The sequence below is a fragment of the Pleurodeles waltl genome, chromosome 5, assembly GCF_031143425.1.
Source record: "Pleurodeles waltl isolate 20211129_DDA chromosome 5, aPleWal1.hap1.20221129, whole genome shotgun sequence".
Taxonomy (NCBI): domain Eukaryota; kingdom Metazoa; phylum Chordata; class Amphibia; order Caudata; family Salamandridae; genus Pleurodeles; species Pleurodeles waltl.
The window spans coordinates 1,293,515,274-1,293,539,887 of NC_090444.1; the positions used below are offsets into that span (position 1 = coordinate 1,293,515,274).

The window sequence follows — 24,614 nt, forward strand, 5'->3', positions numbered from 1 at the left end:
ACACAGGAGCATCATCCGTTGCAGAAAGGCATCAACCAGGATGACAGCCCATGTCTTAGAGAAAGGACACAATGAAAATGATCTGTTTTGGACTATCATTGAGAATATATCCCACAATTGGACATTCCCTAAACTTCTTCTGGAAAGAGAACAGTGTTGGGCATATAGACTCAAAACACACAAGAGGGCTGAATGATTATATTAGGTGCCACTCTCTGAATATGGCAACAAGATCAGGGATTGAACAAGGACCCGTGATGTGTTAGGGACTGCCTTTACATCTTGCTACTGAATCTAGCGAATGGTGTCTCTCTGGATATTGTTTAATGAATCCCATTCCCCCTAGCCTTAGACTAACAGAATGCATATATTTAAACTGGCTTATATATTGAAATCTTGGTGTTATGGTACATGCGCAGACCCCTGAGTTCCAAGCCTGATATTTTACCTGCTGTCAGACCTTAACACGGGGTCTCTTTTTCAAACTTGTATATAAAATAACTCTTTTTGTGGTTTTACCCATGATGCACAAAGGTTGGGGACTTTTGATACTTTACACACTAATGTAGTACAGTCACACACACTTGTACCTTTGTGTTCATACCTGGGGTTTTAATACCAACCTTTCCATTAAGAACTAGTTTTAGTGTTATGCCTGTTTGAGACCATGACACATACACTACACTGGTGGTAGAAATCCCTCATGGGGTCTTTCCTTTCTTCGATCCCTGTTTTTATTTAATTTCATTTGTTTTATTCACATATTTGTATTAATGACACCTGTTTAGAGGATTGAGATCAAGTAGCAATTTTGTTATCCTTTTGGCCCATTTTGCGAAGACCCATGTGTGCACTCAGTATTATTTCTGTTTTTATTCAGAATCAGAGACTTAATGCCAGGTAGCATTCCTCTCATCCGCAGCGGCCGTATTGGTAAGGCCTGTGTATGCGTGGAGAACATATTTTATTTCACCTCCCTTTGAAGATGTAGTGCCACCACATTTCACGTCACGTGGTGAATGACTTATGCATGCCACGCCTCTTCACAGGCACTGACAATGGGGATTTCTAATTGCCAAGCTCACTGTGGCTGATGGCATAAGCCTGGAGCGAGCAGGCCTAAATAGGTGCAAATGCAGGTTGTTTTCCCTTGACAACGTGAGTAGGGAGGTTCTTTCCCATGCCGAATAAGATATATTGATCTCCTTGCCCCTTCTGGCATGGCCAAATTTGGCCTGCTTCTTAATTTCCAATGACAACTTGGAGGGTTTCCTCATATAAGATGACATGTGTTTTGTGTCCCATTACCTAACTTTTAACAGTGTGGGACTACAGCGGCACGCCTCCCCCAGAGAAGATCAGTGGTTACCCAAAACGGGTAAGTGTGTGTGTTTGTGCCCCACACGAGCCTCCATTTCTATCAATGTGTGTGTGTGTTTTTCTCTCTATTTTGCTGTGACATTACTTTTCATTCACCAGAGCCTATTGGTGCTTCTAAGTTCTATACCATGCAGCCCATGCTGTAGGCCGCATCATACAACTATGCATGTATCTATCTGACTGTGTGAGTGGTGCATGCCTGTTGAACACATGTGAACTTTAAACCCACTGGTTCCCGGTTTTGGACCCATAGCCCCACACCTCGTATCCTCTCAAAAACCATCAGATGATGCAATGTTTTGCATGATATGATTCACAATAATTTTGCTCTTTTTACTTCTATTTTCTATTTTGGGTGCCACAGTCAAGCTCCATAGTGCATTAAGGCGGGTGATTATACTCCCTGCATGCATTTGACTAGCACTGCATGGTCAGTTACTCACTGAATATGAAATCACATTCACACCAGAGCTATTAAATGATATACATCTGGATGGAAGCAAGCGGCCTTGTGGGCCAGTTGGAGGTGCCGAAACATGTTGACAGCTTAAGTGAGGTTATTAGGACCATAATATCCTTGAGTACTCCTCATTCATCTCTTTTTAATTCATACCCACTTTCACTATTATTAAAGAAATACCTTAGTGAGAATGAGGTATTTTTAATCTTTAGCTCCCTGGTAGGATTTATCTAAACGCTCCCAGAATGTCTGTAGAGCCCACCCTGGCTTTTAGGGGCTGAAGTGGACCCAGTGATGAAGCATGTCACTATTAGAGTGGGTGTGGGACATATATAAAGAAAATATTTTTTTCTTTTCTTTATTGATTCATCTCTGATCTTGTCTCTAAGAGAAGGACCTGGAGTTAGCTCTTTGGCATAGAAATCATTTAGTTTTTTGTGTTAAGATAAACCTTTTGCCAGGCTCAAACCTCTCTTTTTAGTACATAAAAGCCATACCAAGGATAGGCCCTAAACAGCCCAGAGGGCAAGGTGCAGTGTATTTAAAAAGTTGGACATGTACTTTTAAGTTTTACCTGTTCTGGTGGTGAAGAAATCCTAAATTGGTTTTACACTACTGTGAGGCTGACCTCTCCCATAGGATAACTTTGGATTACTTTATTACATTTAATAAGTGATACCTTTCATTTGAGAGCAGGTAGGGATATGGAGCTTGGTGTTAAGAGAATTGTAATTTAAAAACCCTCTTTAATGGTAAAGTCTGATTTTAAGTGACAATTCTGAAAATAACACTTTTAGAAAGTTTGCATTTTCTTGTCCTAACAGTTTGGGGTCTGCAGCCTGTTTTATAGATCACATGACTAGGCGTAGCTGGCAGTTGGTCTCTGTATATTGCCCCCAGACAGTGAGACAAAGGGGCATAGTTGGACACGGTGGACCATCTCTTACTTGACGAGGGGAAGGAGCTGTCACCTACCACATCTTAAAGGATCTGCCTGAGGACACTCCCAAAAGGTTTGAGAGTAGTCTATCATGACCCCCAGACAAGCTGGAACCAGGGTAGGGTAGCAGGAAATCCCAAGCACCTCTGGGAGTGGAAACCTCCACAGCCCTCTTCTGCTTCAAAGTGGGCACCAGGTATAAATATTGGACCCTCAGGCACAACTGTTCAGTACGCCTCTGGAACTGTGGAAGACTCTGAAGGACTGCTGTGCTGCTGTGTAAAAAGGACTGCTGTTCTGTTCCTCTGCTGCCTCAATGAAAGGACTGGACCTGCATCTTGAACCCAGGACCACCAGATTGACTCCAAGGATTAGCTGGCTGGCCTGATCAGAGATTCATAGACAGAAAAGGTTCTGATAATGCAACCTTTTATGTTAATTTATTACACATTAGGACTCGTTTTAGGCCAATGAATCTTTTGACCCAGTTGAGAGACACCGTAGGACGAGACAGCTGATCAATATATCAATCAATATATCAATGATGTCATCAATATTTATTACCACAATACATTTCACTTTGGTCAAAGTCATTAATCAAAATTTAGCGACGCAACCATGACCTTTTAGTCATGAATAACCACACCTTTATTAAAATTTTATGTATTTTATTCCCTATTGATTACAATCTACGAGCAAAAGAGTCAATCTCAATACCAAGAAGCATAATAGCAAAGTCACAATATGGCAATTGTGAAAAGATTTCATTAGCGCGAGAATCACAAACATTAGAACATAGCACGGCGTAAACATACATCCCAATACAGCAAAATGTCATATAAGTATCAAATCAGCATAGCATAATCTCAGTCATTGGTCTATTTGCGTCAGTCTAAGTGAACTCCTGTCCTAACCACAGATTAGCATCAGCATGTCGGGCTTCATGCAAAACAATTTAGAACAGCAATTTGGAAAACATCTAACTATGGTCTCTAACAAAATGAGCAATTGGTACCTAGAAAGGAAAAGCAAACAGACAAATTCCAATTTGCATTGTCATAATTACCCTCCAAAGATTAGGTCAGCACCCAGGATCAGTCTTCGTCTTCAGGACATCAGTCAAACACCATCAAACAGGATTCAACTAAAGGCATAGGGGACACTTCCCTCATAAGGAGGAGAAGTGTAAAAATGGGCAGTCTATGGATGAGGATGGTTTTAATAATTCTCAAGTCACCGAACAGAGTGACAGAGTTTCTGGATAAAATCAATAGCATTCCCTACCTAATTTTCGATTCTTCTGTGACATGGGTTTTTATCCCTTTTTCATAGTTCAGTCCCCCAAATTTTTATTGGTCATTTACTATACCCCACTATCTTTAACCTATCAAATTGAGCATTAGGTAATCCCAATTGTCATCCCACGATTATATTTGACTTTTTGATTGGTCTTCACAATTGATGTCTCCGGAGGTGGCACGTCCGGGGTTACTTCATCCTTTGGCATCTCTTGGCACGTTCTTTGTCAGCAGTTTTCGTCGTTCACCGGTCTAAATGACCTTGTACATAACGTTAATCTACACTTGTTTCAATTTTGTATACAAACTTAAACTAAGGCGGCAAGTATGCGGATGGGAACGGAATTACAAAGATACATGCATCTTCCAAGTTGGAAGAAAAAGAACATTTGCAGGGTAATGGCCCTTTGTGAGTCAGCACACTGGAAAACAGAAAAATATGCATTTAATATGAGAGCTGAGCAGCTAAACTGCTGCTTACGCTAACTTAAGGCCTATGAAGAATTACAATATGGTTTAATGAATACAAACGTTAATATAAGCTTAATGGAATCTAACATAAACATTTGATTCATTATTATTAGTTTGCGTATACATTGGTGGCCATTTACCGTAGTCACAAATCAAATGCGTGTTAAGCAAGTTTTGCTATTATTACAGTTTTCTATGCAGTATCATCACACATTAATATAGATATTCTACTCTAATATAGGTTATATAAATCTACGCTCTCTCAGTTCCAATCCCCTTGAACCAAACAATATGTCTCTGTCTGCTGTGATTCTTACCCCCAAGTGGTGCCACTCCAGTCTTTAACCCTTGGAAGTGGCCTGAAGGTGTTCTTCCAGCCCAACTGTGGTCCTGTGAGCAAAACCGATACAGCACAACACATCTCTTTGCAGTTGCATCAGCACCATTGCAGCACAAGGCATCCCTGATGCCAAACTTCACACCGCTAGGCACTGTTTCCTCAGGACCGCCACTTTGCGATGCATCCCTGTCGCAGGCCTTCACATTGCAAGTCCATCGTCGCTAAGATCCTTGACAATGATGCAGGTGTCCGCATCACAGCCCTGCAGCGTTTTTGGAACCGATGGTGCGGAATGCATCTTTGATGCAGTGTTTCCCATTGCAAGCCCCTCTTCGACAACATCAGCGAAAAAGACATAGGACTCCACATCACAGCCTTGCAGCTCCTCGTAACGTCTGCTGTGGGACACAACCTCGACACAGGATTTTGCAGTGCTTTGCAAATCAGGATTTAAAATACTTTATTCAGCTGACCTAACTGGGTGCCTATATCTGGCCTGCAGTCCATCGCGGCCGGCCTGAACTTATGACTTTGTCCCAGTCCGGCATGACCAGATAGCCCCAGCTGGAGTATTTATGCTTCTAAGCACTTTTTTAATTAAAATCTTTTATATTGCATATCTCCTGTTCTATTGATTTTTGTCATTTTGGTCTCAAATTATTTATTCATTGTACTCTATTTTTCTAAATAGGTGTGGGATTTTTCTTGAGTTGTATTTTACCTTTATTACTGTTTGAGGTGCTGCATAAATACTTTATACATTGCCTCGAAATTAAGCCTGACTGCTTTCAATTCAAGCTACCAGAGGGTTAAGCACAGGTGAATTTGAGATTTGTTTGTTTCACCCTGAAAGGGACTGTGGTTGCTGATTGACAGAGTTTCACCCCCTCCCCGACCAGTAATCCAATTTCCAACTGTTATCATATGCGTGATTAAGTATGCTAGATCACTGTCAGAGTGCTTGCTCAGTGGGTTGATGTATCCACATCAGTAACTTGTTGTCGCTATTTGGTCAGAGGTGATGACAGCGGAGGGTCTGCTCATCATATCAAGGTGAGTAAAATGAGAAATAGTGAGTTGGGTCACAATAAACATTTGTTGCATGCACCACAAAACTGCTTCAGAGACAAACATGCACTTCACAGATAGACTAGTATGATATTGCTGCCGTTGTCAGGCTTTTTTTTATTGATGGGTTGTATTGATACTGATCATTTTTTTATAAATATATGCAATATTTGTTTACTCTATTGTCCTATTTGAGTTTTTAATCTCAATTTTGATGGATTATGGATGTCATGGTTTAAAGCATGTAATGGTAGGTACAGTCCAAGTCTGAAGCCCAGATTATTCTCAAGGATACACATATATTTCATGTTTTACATATTACGATTTCACTGTCTATGGAATTTGTCTTGAATATCTCCCAGATGAAGCAAAACCACGTAGAAGGACTATGTAGGATGGAGGGGTAAACGCTACTGTTATCGATATTTAGCAGCACTGTCAGCACTATCTTGTGCACTTCTTTATTGCAGCAAAATACCCAACCCGAGGCACTCGCTTGCCCCTTCAAGGCATTCTCTTATCTGATATCCCAGCAGGGTAGTCAGGGATGCATGACAATTATTTGATTTGAGAATGATTGGTGCATACATGCAAGCTGTTCGTGAAGGCAAATGCAAATATAAGTGCAGCAGACAAATACAAGTGGAACTGGTGACAGATGCTGACATTTGAAGAGGAAATATGTTAATATTAGGATGTACAGAAGGATGGGGCATGGCCAAAACAAATCACTGAATATTCATTTTTCTGGCAGAGGCGGATAAGAGTATGGACATGCCCTGCAATCAGAGTGCCCTGCTCATGGATAACTGCCACTTGGGACAAGAAAACTGAGCTTGGGGGGCTAGAGGAAGGTCATGTTCAAACGTGTTGCCCTCTGTAGGCTCTGCCATTCAGGGAATTGGCATTAAGTAGTGGACAAGGACAAGCACTCCGAGCACAAGCTTTGGCTCTTCCATGTTGGTTCTATAGCAGAGAAGATGGGCATAGGGCATGGCCAAAGGCCAGAGTCTGCAGCGAGAGATAGCTGAGAATGAGCAAAGATTGTTGACCGTGTACTCACTGGCAAAAACAATGCACAGACGTCTTTGGTGCACATGGAATTAGGCAGGCACGCTAAAACTAGTTGTGTGCCAGAGCCCATTTGTCACAATTGATGGCTGTATCCTGTGGGACATGACACCTGCAAGCTAGATGCAGTGCATGGCAAAAGGAAGGTTCAGTGATCATCAGGACAGCTAATACAGTTGCATTGAAAAGGATGTTCAATTATATAATAGCAAATAAAAATACCCTAAAAATACTATACTGAGGGACATTATGATTAAACAGCAAGTTAATAAATGTAACTCTATTATAAGCAAACTAAGCGTCTGTGTATTCTTGGTTCAAGAGAATTATCTAAATCCAAAAGTCGCTGAAATTCACTAGTTATGGAGTGCTATATAACCATAAACCACAAAATGCAGTGATTGTGACATCACAGATGATGTCTCATATGACATCACCATGGCATTGATATCAGGCATAGTGTCGTCATTGACATTATTGCAGCTGCAAACCACAGCTTTTCCACACTGTAACAAAACAAAAGTAGCAGTTAATGAAACAAGAAGATCCACCACAATGTAGGATGCTGGAACAAATATGTTTATTTTTTTTTCATACGCTTCATCTACCTTACAGCTTAATACCATCAGAGATACTGGCTCTAGGTTCTAAAAACTCCAGAACTCTACTCACAATATAACATTCTGAGAATGCTTTATCATACTTATGTCCATGTTCAGGATACCACACACCTTCCTCCTATATAGATATTGTTATAATCATTTCATAGTAAAAGTAGTAACAATTGAAACATTCAGAATTGATATGTTTGTACTATCAGAAAATAATTCTAGGGACATTAAATGCACATATATCACAAAAAATGAAACTAATAACCAAAGAAATATGTCCAATGCATATAGTTACATACATCAAGATGTTGTGAAATCCATGCTGCTGGATAACCTTATCTGAAGATACAAATATAATCTCTTAGATATCTTGAAGTCCTTCATATTCTGCTGCTCTTCCTACTCAGATCGTGTGTATATTCATTAATTACACCACCCTCTCCTTTTTTCTCCTGTGTTTTGACTACTAGTTTCTTCTCTGGTGTTCTCATTTTCTTATCACTTCCCATCACCCCCCACACCGGGTACACTGCGTCTCAGAACCACTACTGTTTCGAGATCCCATGTCCTGGGATCTTCAGTTTCAAGTTTATTTATTTCACGAATTGAAACTCCTAAGAGGCCCACATGCTTAACCAATACATAAAATAGCATAAAACAGCATAAAAGATTAGTTATAGGATTCCAGAGGGAAATGAAGTAATGTCAATTATACAGTCAAAATACTAAAAAGAGAAAAAAAATAATAATAGCCCTCAGACATTACATAGCAAAATATATCACAAAAGCGATCTAAAATTGTTCGAATTAGCTTCTTAAGTGCAAAACATTGAAATTCAATGAAGACCGTAAAGCACCTCAAACAGTGCAACACGGTACCCTAAAGTAAACCACTCATGTTAAAAACCCTAGCGTACCGTGGTATTTTCTTCTAAAAAACAGTTGTGCAGCGTAGACTTCCAGTCAGGAATAAGAAGTAATCAATAACATCCTAGACAGTCAACCCATAGCACCACGAGGAAGCGTTATAGAGCAACAAAGTTCTCATCATAATCCTCAAAAACTACCTTGAATAATTCACTTTCAATCATCTTGATTATCACCAATACAAGAAGAGTCAAAAGAGATTTAAAAAGGACTGAAAAAATTTAAAAATCCTAAAACAGAATAATTAATTGGGAGAATGAAATACGGCTTCCAAGACTTCTCCAGCAGAACGAATATTAAAATACAAATAGAGAGGTTTCAGCCATTTTTTCCTGGCCGAACAAACAAATAATACATGCTTACAATTCTGTATACCCAATTGACAATGATAACAAGTATAATCAGATCCATCCCACCTGGATGTTAGATCTCTAAGTGGCAGTCTATCTAATCTCAACAAAATGTACAGGTGCCTCACCCCATGTGGAAGATTCGAGTCAAGATATGGCTGAGATTGTTTCAAAGTTACTGATTCAGATAGCTTGCCAAACTCCTCTTACTGCCGCAGAACTCTGTCTGAAGAGAAGTTTTTTGACCAAGTCACTTCTTTTAAAATAAAATGTATGTGGTGGGCGGAAACAATTGAATTAAGTCTTGATTTAGCTAAAGCAATTGTAAAGCTAGATTATAGTTTCTAAAAAACGTAGATTTTTCTTTTAGTCTACTAACAATTTCTGTTTAAACTAAGTTTCTTAGAGTGGATGCATTACTATGGGCTAATCTATAAACCCTCCTGACCACCGCCACTAGACCCTGTACATAAACGTTCTTAATACCAAATTTGAGCCTTAAAGCTGCCACTGAGGCTGAGTTGTTACAGAAGGCTAGGCGTCTTAATATCTGCCTTTCCAGCCTATCAAGAAAATTCCATTTAGAAATCTCTGTACCCTCTAAAGCGTACAAGAGAGTGGCCGGGATCTTTATTTGACAAGTCGTTAGTCAGTGATGGAAATGGCGCCAGCCGACTGCGGTGGAAAAGTCAATTAAACCTTGTGCTTGAGATAGAGCCTTAGAGGCATTACTACGCATGTGATCTTGGTCATTGAGTGAAGAAGAGAAAATGTTCCCAAGGAAGCAATGGGTTTTTACCCGCTCTAACTTGTGTTGGCCCTGGAACCAGGAAAAGTTAATTTTGTTACCCAGTTTTTTCCCATGAAAACATATTACTTGGGATTTTGATTGATTAATCTGCACATGGTGCTGTATGGAATAAAGAGTTAACGCCACCAAACAGTGATTTAGGCCTTTCGGAGTAAGGTCAATCACAACTATATCATCTGCGTATAGAAGACAAGCGAGTGGATGTCCTCCAATTTTGAGTGCAAAACAATCCGCATTCTGCAGGGAACTGGGCAGGTCATAAATATATAAAGAAAATAAAAGTGGTGCCAACAGGTAGCCTTACTTCAAACCATTTTTTGTGGGAAACTCAGCTGACAAGCCCAGTTCTCCTCCTGGCAAAATGTTTCACCAGGTAGAAGAGTGCAAAGCTATAACCAAACGTAACAGGTTTTGGGGTACACCTAGCTCATTTAATTTTTTCCGCAGTATTTTTCTATCCACTCTATCGAAGGCCATAGAGAAGTCTATGAATGCACCATATACTGTTCCCCCCGATCTAAACATATTTGTCATTTATAATCTGCATCAATAAGATATTATCCAAAGCACTATGTTCCTTTCTGAAACCTGCTTGTTCCAGGGAAGTATCTCATTTTCCTCAACCCAAGAAATTAAATGCGTTAATATACTTTTCACGAATATCTTGCCAGTGGCATCCAGTAGTGCAATTTGGCGATAATTTATGGTCAGAGATTTGCCACCCTTTTTATATAATGGGACTATGACACTCCCCGTCCAGGAGTCAGCAACTCTACTTTTTAAATAGCAGGCGCTAAAGACCGGGTGGAGAATTCATGCCCAGAGCAAAGGTTCTAGTTTAATTAAGGACATCGGGCCCATTGCTCCGGAATTCCTCATTGACCTAATAAATCCCTCGATCTCAGTCCACTTCAGTTCTGTTATTTTTGCTCCAATCCATTTCCCATGGCTCTTTCACCCTGTTTTCTGCGTAAAGGACAAATATGTAGTTCTTCCAATCAGCCTCGGTTACAGGGGGAGCACTGGATGATTTACGCCTTCCACTGCCTTTGGAAATAATAGCCCAGAATTTACAGGAAGTTTTTGTTGCCGCTGCTTCCCTCAATGCTATCCACATCTGCCCCGCCTCTTCCCTCCTTATACCTAACTTCACACGTGCTCTTCTTCATTTTAATAAGGATATTCTCGTACTCCTATCCTTGGTCTCCTAGTCAAACTGTCTCCTTACCAATTTATGAATTTCTCTATTTAACAATAAAATGGATTGCCTTACTTTCTTTTGTGGAGGCTTACAGTATTGATAAAGAGACACTTTGAGTTATGTAATCAATACATTTAGAGAAATAATTTAGATGGTCCACATTTCATTCATCAACATCTCTCACTAAGCATTCAAGTGCTTTTTTTTTTTTTACAGAAGACATTTTGGCGGGGTTCCAAAAAATTCTGCCTGTTTTCCCACAGAAGCTAATGACCTTGCCCAAAGGATTCCAGGAATCTATGGAGGAGAACTGCATTTTAACGAAAGAAGCAAAATTTTATGATCACTAAAAGATGTGCCCTTAACTTGCATACCCTCCACTGATGGGGCAATATCATAAGAGGCTAACATGTAATGAATAATGGCACTGCTCTGTGGGGATTTATGTGTAAAAGCTGCTTGATAGTCGGAATAAAAACGCCCATTTAGGTTGATGCATCACAGGTCCCTCAAACCTTTCAGTAAGCTGTGGCCCCTTTTGTCCGACCTGATTCTAGGGGGAAATAAAATCGACGGAATATTTAAGGCGGTTTCCCTCTCTAAGTCCCCAAAAATGGAAAGTGATAGATTGGATATTTTACGGTTTAAATCCCCCATTATCAGTAACTCATCTACACTTTCATGTGGATTAGAGCAGTTTACAGAAATTTGATTAAGCATGTGCAATAGAACTCTATCAAATTCCTTATCTGGAACAATATCCAATATTGGATGCACATTCACTATCTGAAAAAGATTTGAGGAGGTGGGCAGACTAACCTATTCTCATTTATATTTGTTGCTTAATAGCATAGCAATACCCTCTTTTTCTTGGAGTGCTGTGCCTTTGTATTTAAGACCAAATACTCAGGACAGGAGAAATCTGCTACGCTCCAGTTCTCATGAATGCAAATTACATCTGCCTGTAGAGAACAAATAAGATCTAATTTTTCAGAATGGTACCCTAATCCTGCAGCATTCCAGTAGACCATGGAGAGACTCTGATTAGTAACAGGGTTGTGAGGACATTCTCTTTGCCAGAGTGAAATTTTGAGTATTATTTAAAGCCCCCACCAACCAACTCCAATTTTCCTTTTTGAGACCTGTAAGATGAGAGGGGTCATCCTCCATAATCTTCACCACTCTTTCACCATGGGAAATAGAAACTTTTACATTTTCCAAGGGGGAAGCATTATAAACGGGCCTTTGATGCAAGTTGGTACCATTCGAGCATAGGGCAGGGTGGGGCTGTTTTCAATTAAGGGGAACTTCCTTACCCCATATTGGAACCACATCTATACCTCTACACTGTAACTGCTCACAATTAACTAAAACCAGATTTAAAACAGTTTTAGAAAAGATCCAGACTTTTGTCTTTATCACTCCTATACTGTGTTCGAGATAAACCCGAGAAATATCACAACTGTCAATAAACTTTAGCTCGTCAAAACCTGTGAGGCAAGAATTTAATATAGAACGATTTAAGATTAAATTTGAGTCAAATAAAGCAGAAAACTCTAAACATTCAGGGGTCTCTATATAGCCTTGAGAGACTTCCTCCATACTGTATTCTTCCCCACCTTTATAAAGATCTGAAGTATAGTTCGCTGCCAGTACATTAGCATTCACATTACAGATAGAGATAACACGTGAATTTAAGACAGATAACAGACTCATGGAGTCAGGGAAGAGAGTCTTTTGCACATCAAGTGGAGAAATAGAATCTTGTTCTCCCCATGAGATTAGAGGTCCAGCCGATCTCACCATCTTGGGTCTTTCCATCTTCAGCACCAATTCATGTTCTTCCTGCTGGGAGGAGGTTCTATTATGGCCCTTGTCCTCAAACTTAACATTCTTGGGTTCTTTTTAGAGATTCTCCTTTTTCTCAGTTTTTCCCCTTTATTCCTTTTCCTTCTTTTTCCTAAATTCTTCTCTTTTGTAGATTTTACAGACAAAATCCCCTCATGCTCCACCGTCGATGAGTCAGGGTATACTTTGGGCAAGGAAATGGGAAAGGGAGCCACTGGAAGGTGTAACTCATTTTTTTGACGTAGCAGGTTCAAGACAAATAGGGGCTCGTAGGGGAAGGACTGTAAAAAAGATTTTCCAGGAAATAAATAACACTCTCTTGCGTAGAAGGATCCTGTGCATTTGAAAAATGTGGCTTTCCCACCTGCAAACTCTAATCAGAGAGGGAAAGCAGAGAAGGTGGAATCAGGGGTGCACAGGTGACTGATGAGCACAAAAACGGTCTTGACACCCCTACTTTAGGGGAGCAACCTTAGTAGCCCTACTCTAATTCCCGCAACACCTTCCACATTCACTGTAAAAGGCATTTGATTTTCTGGGAGAAGCATTTGGGTCTCCAATACCCCCCTCGTAGGGGTAAAAACAGCCTCCCTCCCCTTATCGGTAGCACAGCAAGCTGCTAAATCAGTGAGGTCATTAAGAGCTAATTCTTCAGGTGGCTCCTTTTCAACAGAAGGCAAAATGGAATTTATACTTTTTTTATTCAGGAGAGGCATTCCCCTGTTTCTTTAAGGATTTGACTTAGTCTTTTTACATGCGCGACTAAGAAAAGTCCTGCTCCTTCGGAAATGTTTAGCCGTCGTCCTTATCTGCACCCCAACTTCCCCATAGACACCTGAAGGAGCAGCGTTTTTCACCTCTCACGGCTGCTGCTACTGAACTACTGGATGCCACAGCTATACCACTTGCACAGGCAGGTGCAGAGGCCAGCACAGGATCCAGGGCTGGGGGCTGAGGGCTGAGGGTGGGGTTGACAGCTGAGAGCTATGCGGGTTTTAACAGTGGCGATCAGTGACAACTCGAAGGCGTACGGGGCAGTTTTCCTCACCCCCTCCATCCCCTTTCCCCTTCCTTCTCCTTCTCCTCACCTTCTTTCCTCCTGGTAAACGGCGATTGACGGTATACAAATGCAGAGGATCAAACCATAGGTGCCGCTGTGCACACTCACAGGTCTTTTCTGCACTTTTCTAGGCGTTTTCTTTGGCCCTCAGCAGGATTGTTTTGGCTGATTTACCCGAACCTTAGCAACGTCTTTGCCCTAGAGGCACTGCAGAGGGACCTCGGTGCTTTATCGTTCACCGCTCACCGGCCGTTTTTCTTAACAGCTTTTCCGGCCTCTCACTCTTCTGCCCCGGAAGAGCAGCGCTAGGCTGGGCTCACTAGGCGCTAGGCTAGGGGCCGAATCGAGCTGCTTCCACATCGGCTTAAGGGCCTCAAATAGAGGGTCGAAAGCAGGCAGAACCGCACGGCCGGCTCCGCTCCCCGCATCTCACGCCTCGCCTGGCATCTCCTGATGGCGCGCACCTCCTTCACGGCACCTCTGATGAGCACCATCCGACACTGATGACACTGACACTGACGTTAGCGTCCGGACGGTTCAGTCTTTACCACGTTTGTGACTACTTTGACTACCTTCAGAGGTCTGGTAAACTTTTGCATGTTTTCATGGTTACTGCATTTCTCATTTTCACCATATCTCCTACTTTCACACTTGGGGCTTTCACTGAATGCTTCTTGTCAACTCTTATTTTCCATTTTTCCATTTTTTATTTTCCTTTGTGCTTCACTCTTTCTGCTTTCTCCCCATTTCTTTTTTCATTTATCCAAACTGGACACAGTACTGAATTATGTCTTCTCCTTCTACAAGATTAAAAAGGGGCCCTGCCAGTGACTCAGTAGGAAGTTAATCTATACCTTTCTACTATTAATAGGAAGGTTTTCCTCCAACTCTCCTCCAACTTTTACCATTAGTTTTGGCTAACGCTATCAGCTATTTAAACACTCTATTACCTCTCTCAACCATACCACTGACTTTGGAGAGCACATTCTGTGTTTTATTCCCTTATTCCTGAGAAAGTTTTCCATTTCAGCGGAAACTAACTGCACTCCATTATCTATCAAAATGGGCCTTGGGAAATTCTTCACTCATAAATATTTTATTTAAAAAATGTGATGATATTGCTTATCTCAATACAGGTTTTTAACCCTATCTCTGGCCATCATGAGTACATCTTTTAAAACCATTACATATTGTTGACCTTCTTTACCTCCCACTAATCCCAAGATGTCCAATGCCACATTCTGCCACGATGTATCTGTTAGTCTTCTAGTAACCATTGGTTGTACACTTAATTTACATATCTTACCTCTTAAAGGCATTCAACACAATCTCTCACCTTCCCTTCTACGCGAACATCAATAGCTGGCCCCTAAAAATTCATCCTCAACCTTGCTTTGGTGTTTCCTGTGCCCAAATATTCTTAATGTGCCTGGCTAACTAGAGAATGTTTTATCACCTTTGGTGGCACTAGCTCCAAGCCCCTAAAGATTAATCCTTGTTGTTCAGAGAAATCATTTCTTACACTGAATATATCCTACATTCTTGACCACATTCCAACTTAGATTTCCTGTCTGTCTTAACACTATCCATTCTTGAGAAGTCTGATCTTTGGCCACAAAATCTTTCTAAACATTTTCATTAATTACACCATCTAGAACTTCACATACATTGATTTCTTCCAGGTAATCTGAATCTTCAGCTTCTACATCATCTCACATTTCTGACATAATGCATAGACAGACAGTCTGGTGTGCAATTCTATGCCCCTGCAATGTATACCACTTCAAGCCAGTCCACTTGAAATGTACATTGTCTCTCAAAACTATTTTATGTACAAATCCCTTTAAACAGCCTAACTGATCTCGGAAAAACCTCAGAAAACTCATGAAGCATATCTGTACCCACTCAATTATCACTAGATCACTATTAACCGATGGGAGGATCTCTGTTTGGATCTAAAATCAGTTCTATGTCTTTCTAATAATAATGAGTGTATGATACTAACTAACAATGCTATCACATTTAGTTGACACACATTTACTCAGCTGCATCCCTCCCATTGTACTGACATTCACCTTAAAAGTATTCTTCAAGTTGTATTGGCTCTCTTCAGTAAGCTTATTATTTGGTTTGAGCAATTAAGGGTTTTTTGTTAAGTTTCTGTACTAATACTTTAGATACCAATGTGATCTTGATTTCAGCACCAGACCCTTTCTAACGACAAATCACTCCTATTGACAATCTCAATTTGTTGTGGAAATGTATTATTATTCCAATGCGTACCAATTTCAGTGGCATTTAGATGTTGAAAGTAGTACTGTAGGTTTCTAAGCGTAATCAATGTGTTAGTGAATGGAATTCTTTGTTTTATTCATATACATTGTTTTAATAAATACATCACTGTTAACATATCATCCGTGACATCAAAGGCATCACAGGCACTGCAGTTTATTTGTATCATCCATATATATTTGCTTACTGTGAAAACACTGCTTTATATCCATCTCCTATGCCTGTGTACCCACCTATTGGTCTAAGTGCTATGGCACTTGGCACAGTCCATGGCATCTGTATATATTCTATTTAAGTGATCATGTGTATTGATACTCCAGTCCTCAAACAGCATGTAAAGCTGTAAGCAGGATCAAATCCCAATAGGGCCAATGTGGACATGCATATTGGGCACAGGGTGTTGCCAAAGGTTGTACCCCTTCTCAGAGCCAGATGGGCATCGTCAGAAGCTGCACCTTCAGTGTTGGCGTCAGAGGAACTGGATGTGTTGTTTTTCTACAGGGTGCACCCTGTTCCCAGAGCATGCAACAAAGTGCTGAGGTCATGCCCTCTGGATGCTAAAACTGTGAGTCTATGTGCATGTGGACTAGAGGCAGGGAATAACTGATGTTCACATCATGCACCCAGCTTTCTCTGGACATGAAGGAAAGTTGTGCCCAGTGGGCACTAAGGGCAAGGTTAGAAGCATTCAAGGCACAATAATACCGCCATGGCAGCTGCATTTGAAGTAGTTTTGCCATTCTCTCTGATACCTAGCAAGCCCAGTGGGCCCTAGGTGATGGTGACCTATGAATAGAAATTTGTCAAGAACTATTCCTGGCACCCAGAGCCAGTTGGTTGTGGCCACAGTGTGGGCAATGTGTGCTCTGGTACCTGGTTGGTGGATGTAGGGCTTGACTCAAACCTGAATTCTGGTTACAGATTATGCTGTGCAGTTCGAAGGCTATGACCTACAAGATCATTTCACTACAGGGAATCACTACAGGAGAACCAGCGTCAGAGTACTGCTGCAGGAGACGGTCACACTAGGCTCTCAAAGGCTACTAAGGGCGTGGTTACACACCTTTTTCAGAGCATTGTACAAATAAATTATATTTCCACTCTTTGTTGTATTTGAAAGAGTAATGCTTCCTGAAGTCCAAAGGTTGTGGCCAGTAGGCATTGGTGGTAGGTTATGATGTACAGGGCCTGGTCATGCCTAAGGCTGTGCTTACTGGCATTAGAGGTGGGCCAGTGGATACAGGATAAGCCAAAGAGCCACCTCATGCGCCCAGTACCTGCAAACCACATGGGTGCTGGGGTATTGGGTGCGAGACACACGGCTAGCGGCTGTCCTTATGATCATCATAAAGTATGCCAATACAAAGTTAAGGAGAATCATGCATTGCAGATAGTTACAGTTGGAGAAACTGGTTTTCGAAAATGTGCATTAAACATAAACCCCCCTATACGGTGGGAGGTTCAATGTTTATTTCTAAGAGTTAAATTGACCAAATGCCAATAAGATCAATTTCTCAGATCTGAGGTAGTACCCCAAAGGTAGTTGCCAATTTTGAATAAAAATCGTAAAGAAGCATGGACGTCAATTCATCACATTCACTCTTTGACTCCCAGTGGAATCAAAGAGCTGTCCCTTTGTCCAACTCTTAACAGCATAGCAGCCGCTGAGGAATTAGAGGAAGGGCAAGGAGTGGGAGTGAGAAAAAAAAGAACGTAAGCTCTGTCTTCATGGGGTGACCGGAGGATGTAAGGGCAGTACCAGGGGTAGTACAGGGCAAACCAGAGGCTTGGCTATCCCTTTTAGGCATTGTGTGTGCTAATGAAAGTGTAAAACGTTCAACCACTGAAATCATTATTACTCAGATAAACTCTTACAACCTTGTTTTGTGCTCTTTTATCCAGCACTTGACTATGCTATAAGTTTAACTGTGTTCTTTTAACTGCTAATCCATTTAGCACCAAGATGCCATTCGGAAATTGATTGTAAAATCGTAAACGTTGTAACATAAGTTGCATTGATGACCAGCATTCCTCGGCCTCGCTGTTGTAAAACTGAAGTGGATTCATGAGGGATACATATTGTGCTGCATAGAGGTACTTTGCAGTTATTAAACAGATGCCCTTATCATTTTTGCTTTGGCAGTGTTCAAGAAATGCTAACTGGCCAGAGACTCTGCCAATCAAAGTCTCATAAAGATGATGTTCTGGCTGCTCTAAATCAACAAAGAAATGATGGTATACTCTGTGACGTAACCCTTGTTGCTGAGGAGCAGAAATTCCATGCACATAAGGCAGTCTTGGCAGCATGCAGTGATTATTTCAGAGTAAGTTTGTTCTCTTTTGTGTATTAATCTAAATAATTATGAAGAATGTATAATATAGCTCTTGTAGTGCAACATGAATTAAAGACTTCTTCTGATATTAATGTGGTCAAAGTGTTCTATTAATCCCATATCAATGTATTTAAAACATATGATATGCTTGCACACAACAAGGACCTACAAACCTCTGCACACACTAGTTTTCATTCTTCCACACAGTTGAGCTTAACCTGATTATTGGTTATGAGTTTCTCTTACAAGCTTGTGTGACTTTTGATGGCGAACTGTTGCAGGAAGCGGAGGACGCAGAGAGGGTAGGGGGAGACCGCGGTTTGGAGCTCAGCAGCTCAGAGGCTTCTCTGCACTTCTTCCCCCCGAGCGGGACCTGGCACCTAAGAGTAAGGTGTTGGTGCTGACGCTGCAGTAAAGAGCTGCAGAAAAGAAGCTGTGGGGCGGCAACAACAGTGGCGACAGCTGGTTAATGGTGAAAAACAGCCATGACGAAATGCATACCAGTGTCCACGAAACAGCGACGGTAAACAGTGGCAAGCAGTAGCAAACTGTGATGGACCGTGACCGCGACTGCGACAGACTGCAAGCGGTAAGCAGTCGGCGATCTAACCTGTCCTAATTAGCAACGGGCAGGAAGGGTGTGGCTGGAGAGTGCAGCAGTAGCTCTGGGAGCAGCGTTCTTCTTTCCTTCTGTTCTGTCCTGTATTGGTTCAAGCGTCCTGCGTCCTGTGTTCAGTGAGACTTTCATGTGGTGTTGTCAAAGCTGGAGCCAGATTTGGTGAGCTGAGTGCTCCATCTGCCTACGCAGCGTCTCCTGCGCTTCCTGCGCCTCCCATGCCCGGGATGGGAGAAAGAGGAATTCTGTAGCAGCTGCAGCACATGCAGAAATCTTGGCAGTACCTGAAGACTGGCCTTTCCTTTCTCTCTTCTCCTTGGTGAGCCGACTGGTGGCGTAAAGTGTGTGTGAGGTGAATTCAGCAGGAGGAAGTTCAGCTGTGGTCTTTCTTGGTGGGGTCCTCGTGTTGGCCAGAGAGCGAGCACCCTCTCCTGGGTGTGCCCTTGTAAGGTCCCTACCTATCGGTTTTAGACAGATTCTCCTTTCCCCAGGTTGCAACCTTTTGGTCTCCCGGAGCCTTACAACTTAACACCCCAACATTTCCAAGAGTGAGTGGGCTGCTGGAGGTGAAAACAAGTGCTGCACCCCTTGTGGAAGGAGAAGGGGTCCAGAGAGCCTAAAGGGGTAAGAGTGAGAGTTGGGTAGACAGAAGGGGGTGGCCCCGAAAATAACCTCAAAATTAATAAAACTCTAGACGGCTTCCTACAGAAGGCTGTTGGAGCTTTAGATAAAGAGATTGAGATGGCTGACCGTCGTCAATCTATCCAAGCATTATTGACTCCTATCTCTTAATCACCACCCCCTCCACAACTATCCCCACAGCTTCCACAGTCTCTGCAGCCCCAACACACGCAGTTAAATCTGGTTCTCCCACCAGCCAACTATTCAGATAATGTCCAGGAGATCCCTTCTGTGGCTTAGGATGGGGTTACTCTGATAGAACTTTCATTTCCATCACCGGGCCCCTTGGCTGGTGCACCAGTTCCAGAGTCAAAAGGGAAAAGGAAGCAAGGTGACATCATCCTAAGAAATAAGCGTGCACGCACCACGGGCATTATTAGCTCTAGACCTGAAACCGGCAACAATAGGTCCAAAAAACCACAGGAGAGTACCACCGGTCCACTGGTGTTTGAGTATAGAATTGAGGAGCTCACTAAAAGGTTGCGTCCTATTGAACTCCGTATAAAAGCTATAGAAGAGAAATTGGAGGGTTCACTCAGCCTCGCATGCTTGACACTATTCCTCAAGCTAATTCACAACCCTATAGTCAGTCTTCAATTTTGGAACAATCTTCTGGCATTGTTGGTAAGGCTCCCTCACACCCCGTAGAGGGCCTAACGTCACCTAAGAGAGGCTGTACTCATTCTTGTCAATTTGAGGTGGGCTTGATTGCCGGGTCGGGTCATAATCCAGTGGAAAGCTGTTACAATGATGTAGTTATTACTAATAGGGGAGTTCTTGGTGTTGCTCCGACAACCAATTTAGTGTCTAAGATGCCTAAAGTGTCCAATGTCCATAAGCATCAATTAGCAAGTCCTTCAGCAACAGATCTGGAGTCTAGTAGAGCTAGATCCACCAATTATGGGGCTCAGTTAGAGGTTTTACATATACCCCCGGAATCTTGTCCATATGTGCTTGTAATTACAAATGTTCCTAGGCTCCGAGCAAATAGTGTGGAGACTTATATAGAGTTGAAAAATAAGGTAATTCATTGGTTACATGTTAATGCTAAATTTGCATTCTTTATGGTACCTTCAATATTAATGGTGAGGAGGGTAGGATGGGTGGGCCCGCTGAATACGTTTGATGTGGGGGATTATATTGTTATAAACTTTGACTCACCTGCCTTGGTCCAACAGATTTTTTCAAACTCCAGCAGAGCTACCCCTTAGTAGGAGGGGTTTCTTTGTGTAGACTCTCAACCTTTTATCCCCCAGTACCCAAACTCGCCCCTAGTAGATTGACACTTGGCTCTAGAGGTCCCCCTTGTTCCCACATGCACCATGTGCTACAGTCTGAATGTAGGCAACCTCCATCTTCCCTTTCAGATGCAGATTGACACAAAGTCAAAGTTACACAGAGAATCTCTGGGATAAGGAGGCCGTGATTAACCACTGGGGAGTGCAATATTTCTAGAGATAAGGAACCCGGGGGATCTAGAGTGAGCAGCTTAGAAGAAGAACGAATTGTAAATGCAAATTCTATGAGTCTCACACAAATTGTACCGCTAGCTCAGAATGAAACACCGGTCATTGTTCTTGGTCAGAACAGCATTAGGGAAATCGGTGTCCCTCCAATTAAGTTTTCCCTAGCTGAAACTAAGGCAGCAATATCATCCCTTAAGTGGGGAAAGGAAAGGCCCGGGCCTCGACAAAATACCTGGCGATCTCTATAAATCAAACCCCGATATTTGGGCCCCTTACTTGAACAAGGTTTGCAATGCAGTTGCCGCAGGAGCACCCATTCCTTGTACATGGAGGGGAGCTGAGATGGTCCCCCTTTTTAAGAAGGGCAGTCCCTGCGATCCTTTTAGCTATCATCCAATAAGCTTCCTTGATAACTTCCAAAAACTTTTTCCGAAGCAGATTTTGTTTCTCATAGTAGAGTGGATTACATAGAGTGGGGCCATCTCTGATATACAGGCAGGTTTTAGACCTGCGCTTAGTACAATAGATCAAGTCCTGAGGTTTTTGGCAACCAAATGGAGGACTGTGGATATAGGAGGTGGAAATTTATATGTGGCCTTCATTGATCTTTGAGCGGCCTTTGATTTGGTACCCAGAAACAAATTATGGCTGACACTGACTAGCATGGGAGTCCCCAGAGGCCTTCTAAATCTTATTGTCTGACTTCATGAAGGCACTTTCGCCCAAATTAGAAGTGGCAAGGATGGCGCACTAACAGATCCAGTTATTATTGAGAGAGGAGTGAGGCAAGGCTGTGTCCTTGCCCCCACCCTCATCCTTTTATATATAAATAACTGTATTAAGTATTTAACAAACTGTAATAACGACTCACCTAGGTTGAAAGGCCAGAAAATCCCAGGGTTGCCTTATGCAGATGATACCATCATCCTGGCAAAATCACCCTTGGGATTACAAAATTTGGCTGATCAATTTTGTTTATTTTGCAGAGACTTTGGTATGGAGTTCAATGTTGGGAAAACCAAGTTTATGGTCTGTAGTCCACTAAAGAAGAAAGAGAAAGCTAGTATATTAATGAATTCTATTCCATCAACAAGTTTGATTATTTAGGGATCAGGCTAATGTACTCAGGTAGATGGGATGGACATATCAGAAAAGGAGCAGACATCATATGCCAAAGAGGAGGGCCATGGGTCGTAAAGCCAGAGCTGTAGTTAGCTCCCCATTAAACTCCATTGTAGAAATCTGCAAAGTTCAGATCCGGGGTGCTGCACTCTATGGTTCAGAGTTATGGGGTTTCCAAAGACAGTTGGATGTTCTACAAATTAAAGAGAACGATTTTATCAGACACATAGCCGGGATGGGGAAGGGTACCCCAATGATCCCCCTTAGACTAGATCTTGGGATGAATAGTATTAAAGATGTAGCGGGTTTGAGGCCCCCCCTTATATTGGATCCACCTCTGGAGGACAGAGGAACTGGAACCCTTTTGCGAGGCAATTAAAGATCTAATAAGGAATCAAAGTAGCTGGAAAAAGGTCAGTTGGCTGAGAGAAATCAAATTAGTCTGGGATGACTTGGGTTTCCCCCAATTTTGGTAGAGGCCCGACTCGATCCCAGATAATGCTATTTCACTGGTAAAACTGAGATATTGGGAGAAGGCCAATGAGCAGATCCTTCATAGTAACGGGTGGGTCATTTAACATCAGAATTTTTGCTCGTTAAACAGGAGCCATGGCCTGAGCAATTCCTTGACCTGCCAATACCTGCACATGCCCGCGCTTTATTCCTTCAGTTTAGATACGGCATTTTACCAGTTAATATTTTTACTGCCCGATGGTCGCAGAACAGCCGTGAGGCCAACAAATGCAAAAAGTGCAATTTATGTGTGGAGTCAACTGAACATGTGCTCTTTTTTTGTCCCCTATATAAAATTCCCAGGGAAAAATGGATTATTCCGTTGTGCAATGCTCTGTTTTTACATGACCGCGCCAATGCTCATAGAATTTGCCAATATGACCCATCTACACTGGTAGTAAATGCAGTTACCAAATACTTGTCAGCAGTTTGGTCCATTCGCCATAGGGCTATCACAGTATCAGGTCACAGTGTTTAGCCTGTATCATGAGTAAAGAACTATTTAATCATGTGGCTTGATTTCTTTTAGACAGTACATGGACAATTATCTTGTGTTTCTGTCATTTTACCACTAGTGTTAGCTGTAAAGTGTTATTTTTATGTACTTGTTCAACGTGTGCTCTTTTAACATGAATTTGATAGCTGTTTTAAGTTACGATATATGCTTTTTGTCACACTCTGTACACATTTCTAACGATTCGATTTGACCGTGTTTAAATTGAGTGTTTTTTTTATGCAAATCCTGTCCTCCACTTTCTTTGTTTATATGATCGTGCAGGTAGCAGGCTCTCTTTGTCAAAGCATCTTATTTAAATTATTATGAAATCGTATCACTTTACAACACTGACTCAGTATTTTAGATCTTGGGTCCGACTATTTGCTTTTATCTTGATGATGCCATTGATCGGGAAAACTTGAATATGTAATCACTTTTATTGTCTTGTTGGTTTTTAAGTACTTGCACTATTTTAACTTTGTGATGCAGATGTTATAGTTACTTTGGCACCTAAATACAAAACTATGTACCAGGAGTGTCTTTTTTTTCTTAACAGTGGACTACTGTAGGCCACGGCCTATGATTGACCTTTTACTTCCAGTGACTATGGCCTCAGAGAAGCTATCTTCATTTAATGTAAATTCTATTTTAAGCCAGTGTGGTGCTTTGTAAAGCACAATGATAATGTATGCACTTTCATGTTTTATTGTTTTATGTGTAAACGTTTATGACCTATGGTCGAAATAAAGTATGATTTGACTTTGACTTTTGATGGCTTTTGCGGTGAACCAGTAGTCCTACAGCTTTTGATATTGCTATATAGGTATTTGGATTAAATTTAGGTTTGCTTCCCTGTGTAGGCACTCTCCTAACACTCGCTTTGCAGATTTTGCTGAGATGTAAATAAAATAAATGGTTTATGTTCACAACGGGGAGGCTTATGTTTGTGAGAAATGTGTTACTTTCCTGCATATGGTGCATGCAGTTCCCCATTTCCTTCTTTCTGAAAAAAACATCTCATAACATTTTAGGATTATGTTTGTTGTTATCCTGTACTTAGTGAAGTTCGGGTTCAGGAGCACACTGGTGAACAAGGTGCTGGTTAATAACAGTGGCTTGATGTAGGGTGTTGGGACAGAAAAGTCCTATGCATGGTAGTGGACATGCATCCCTCACTCTGCATGCCCAACTGTACTTATGTCTGGATACTAATGCTGATTTTTGTTGTCATAGGCAAACCTGGATCCTGCATATGTGCT

General features: G+C 41.6%; 1 protein-coding gene across 2 annotated transcripts in view; it reads left to right on the top strand.

The window, feature by feature from the left end:
• KLHL32 (kelch like family member 32) overlaps nt 1–24,614 on the top strand; it is an 866,209-nt gene that overhangs the window by 211,660 nt on the left and 629,935 nt on the right. For both annotated transcript variants that reach the window (XM_069235531.1, XM_069235532.1), the window contains exon 3: nt 18,272–18,452. In XM_069235531.1, the coding sequence (XP_069091632.1) occupies nt 18,272–18,452 (181 nt within the window). The remainder of the gene's footprint in view (nt 1–18,271; nt 18,453–24,614) is intronic.